Source organism: Gastrolobium bilobum, unplaced genomic scaffold (genome assembly GCF_033153095.1).
Source record: "Gastrolobium bilobum isolate Gb01-03AN ecotype WA unplaced genomic scaffold, APGP_CSIRO_Gbil_v1 utg17055, whole genome shotgun sequence".
Lineage (NCBI taxonomy): Eukaryota > Viridiplantae > Streptophyta > Magnoliopsida > Fabales > Fabaceae > Gastrolobium > Gastrolobium bilobum.
In genome coordinates, this window is record NW_026899394.1 from 697,912 (window position 1) to 701,716 (window position 3,805).

General features: G+C 34.4%; 1 protein-coding gene across 1 annotated transcript; it reads right to left on the minus strand.

Annotated features, from left to right (window-relative positions):
- Positions 1–1,944: 1,944 nt before the first annotated feature.
- On the minus strand, positions 1,945–3,510 carry LOC133290209 (uncharacterized). Its single transcript, XM_061488268.1, has one exon. The coding sequence runs from the start codon at positions 3,508–3,510 to the stop codon at positions 1,945–1,947; it is 1,566 nt and encodes a 521-aa protein (XP_061344252.1).
- Between the last annotated feature and the right edge of the window lie 295 nt (positions 3,511–3,805).

Consider the following 3,805-nt stretch of genomic DNA (forward strand, 5'->3'; position numbering starts at 1 on the left):
AAATAATTCTATTAAGAAACAACATCTCAGGAAATTATTCATCAACCTTGTGCAGTCTTATACTTAGATGCACCATCTACTTCAGTTTGTTTGTTAATCCAATTGGAGAAACATGCAACTGAAGAAGGCGGGATTACTCTTTCTGTTTATTCATGTAAAACTCCAGTGTGTGTTGATGTTTTTCTTCCATTGTTGTGGTTGTTTGGGTCGAGCTGCTCCGCTCCTTGGCAGTCAGTCTATTACCCAAGCAATATAAAACAAAGAACAAATATAAGCTTCGAGTCAGAAACCTGAATCCACCTTTCAACCTAAACACTAAAAACTAAATGACAGCAGCACAACGAGAGGAAGTAATTCATATACATTATCCCACCAATAAGAATAGCAAAGCACTCACCAACTAATCATGTTTGAAATTAGAAAAAAATAATTCTATTAAGAAACAACATCTCAGGAAATTATTCATCAACCTTGCGCAGTCTTATACTTAGATGCACCATCTACTTCAGTTTGTTTGTTAATCCAATTGGAGAAACATGCAACTGAAGAAGGCGGGATTACTCTTTCTGTTTATTCATGTAAAACTCCAGTGTGTATTGATGTTTTTCTTCCATTGTTGTGGTTGTTGATCCAGAAATTTCTTATCGAAGTTTTTTTCCTTTGTTGTGGTTGTTTTTATTCTGTATCCATTGTGCAAATATCGGTGGTGGCGGGTTTAGAAAGATCGGGATGGACAGTGGGGACAAGAGGCCTCATTGAGAGCTCTTCCATGGTGTTGAGGCGATTTTCTGAGTTTCGGATTTTGGAAAGAGAAACAGAGAGGGTGTGTGTGCGTGTTGGTTTTCTTTTGTTCTTCTTAGGTGGGTGGTTGAGATTTTAGGGAGGAAGAGAGTGGGCCCCAAAATTGTAAGTATAAGGGTGAGAGAACTACGTGACAGCTTTGCTTGCAGCATGATGTCTTGTTTTTTTCTTTTATGGTAAGCTATTTCTATAATAACAAGTTTACAATAACAAAAAATTAAGTATTTGTACTCTTTTTCCCTTTACCAAGATTTGAAAATAAAGTGTTTACTACAACAATTTTCAAAACTTTTGGGAATTGAGTGCATTTTTTTTTTTTTAAATTTTAGGAATCAAAAATTAATGTTATGGTTGCATTTGATTCATAATATAATGACTATTAGTTTTCCTTTTATTGGCAAGAAACACTCATTCATCATGATAAGTTTCAATTTGCATGTTGTTACCATGAATATTTGTATATACCAAAAACACTCTTTTATCATGATAACAGTAAGTTTCAATTTGCATGTTGTTATCATGGACATTTGTACATATCAAACTAGTTGATTACCCGTGCGATGCACGGAGAAAAAAGAAATCAGTTTGTTTGTCCCGTAAACGAATTAATAAGAAAATCGGTTTGTTCGTATGACATAAACATATAACTTTTAAGGTAGGAACAAAAAAAGAATATAATAATTTAAAAACAGTAAATTCCACGGTTGACAGCAAAATCTCCATTAAAAAAAAATCTAAATGTCATGTTGACAATAATATAATAAGAAATATGCCCAAATGATACTCACAACAATTGTAAAATATCGTCCGCCATGCACTATTGGTATTTGCTGCTGTTCGAAATGAATCATAAACAATAATTGGAAAAGAAAAAATTATTGAAGGGAATTATATAGTTTATGGCAGATGAATAGTTCAGAATTACAATGAAAAACCTTTGACTCTGAAAAATGACAAGGGAATAATATACTGATTATGCCTCGAATACTGAATCTGCATAACAATAAAAAATTAGCAGAAAAATAGGCATAACAACTAAAGGAAATCAACAAAGAAGATTAAAAAATATTTTCTGATAAAAAATTGAGATCTTACCTGATACCAAACAACAATGTTATCTCTTTGTAGAAATAACCAAGTATACTACACTAATCTTTGAAATACTTCCTTGTAGACGATGTTAAAGGTAGTACTTGTAACACAACCATTTTCAGCAAGTATCAGCATCTTCAATCCATGTCTGCTCTTTACTCTAGATAGTGCCACATATAATTGCCCATGAGTGAAGACATGCCTAGGAAGATAAATGCCAACATGAGACAGCGACTGTCCTTGACTTTTGTTGATAGTCATCGCAAATGAAACTACCAAGGGGAATTGTCTTCTTTGGAAGTTTACTGGAAATGTATGACCCGATGGGTTGATCGTCATTCTAGGGATTAACACAGCATCTCCTATATTGTTTCTTGTAAGAACAATTGCCTGAACAACATGATTCCCCAACTTTGTAATAAGTAATCTCGTACCGTTGCATAAACCTCTTGATTGATCAATATTTCTCAATAGCATCACCAGTACTTTAACCTTCAAAGTTAATTTATGATCAGGAATCCCCGAACATGAGAATGTATTTAAGATATCAGGGGAGATTTCGTCATCCTCAAGAGATGAATTATCGTATTGTTTCAAAACCTTATCTGAACTCAAAAATGTCCTTTTTTCACCCGGAATCACAACCATTAGGTGCTCGTTTAACATGGCAACATCGAACAATTTAGGAGTCAGAAGAGCACGTTCTTTAAAGAAAGTAGGATCTAATATATTATCCATCAGATTCGGGTAAACAAAATCAACAATATCTGAAAGTGGGTCTTCTGAACCTTTAATCAACAATTCATCTGGAATTGTTATAATAGATTCTCCATCAACATCATCCCCAGGATCACCATCTCCTATTTTAAGCAGCCACTCAGAAAATTCTTTTATTTCTAACAAATTATTAGTGCTACTTCCAGAATTGAGACACATGTTCTTGGTCAAAGATAACAGATGACAATGGGACCATAGATAGGAAGAATTGATGGTTGCATGAACTATATCTTGTCTACTGCCATTTGGAATGACAGGTAATATTTGCCGAAAGTCACCTCCTAGAACGACAACTTTTCCACCAAAGGGCATATCAACACAGCTGATATCATAAAATCTAAGAACATCTCTAAGTGTTCTATCAAGAGCCTCAAAGCAAAATTTGTGTACCATCGGTGCTTCATCCCAAATGATTAACTTTGTTTTTGACAACAACTCTGCAAAAGTAGAATTTTGTTTTATATTACATGTTGAATCTTCGGTGATCTGTATAGGAATACGAAATTTAGAACGTGTCGTACGTCCTCTAGGAAGAAGAAGTGAAGCAATTCCGCTAGAAGCAACATTAAGCACTATTTCAGCTCGAGATCGAACAAATGCTGACAGGGTGTTCCAAATAAATGTTTTTCCAGTCCCACCAAAGCCGTACAGGGAAAAAAATCCTCCTATACCTGCCGAAACAGCTGAAATTATTTTGTCATAAACAACCCTCTGCTCATCAGTGAGTGAATTCAGTAGTCTGTCATGCTCTTCTTTCAAAGAGAAACTGTCATACAACAATTCATCCATCACCAATCTATTCTGCATATCCAATAAAGATTCACCGATGATGTTCGGCATGGATGGGTAATCAGATAGGCATTTACCGTTGCTTTGCAACACCTTATCGATTTCTGCAAGGGTTATGTTTTTTATAGAATCCTCTGTAAGCAAAGCATCTGAAAAAAATTGAAAAATAGAAAAAAAAAGGATTAACAAAGACAAAGTTGGTGAGGAGAGAAAAATAAAGCGAAATTATGAACAAAGTAAAGGGCGTGAAACATAACGAATTTTTTTAACCAAATATTAAGAATAGGACGGTGTATAATGTATAGATGTAATTTTATTATGAAGGAACAAAAAATGCTCACATTTT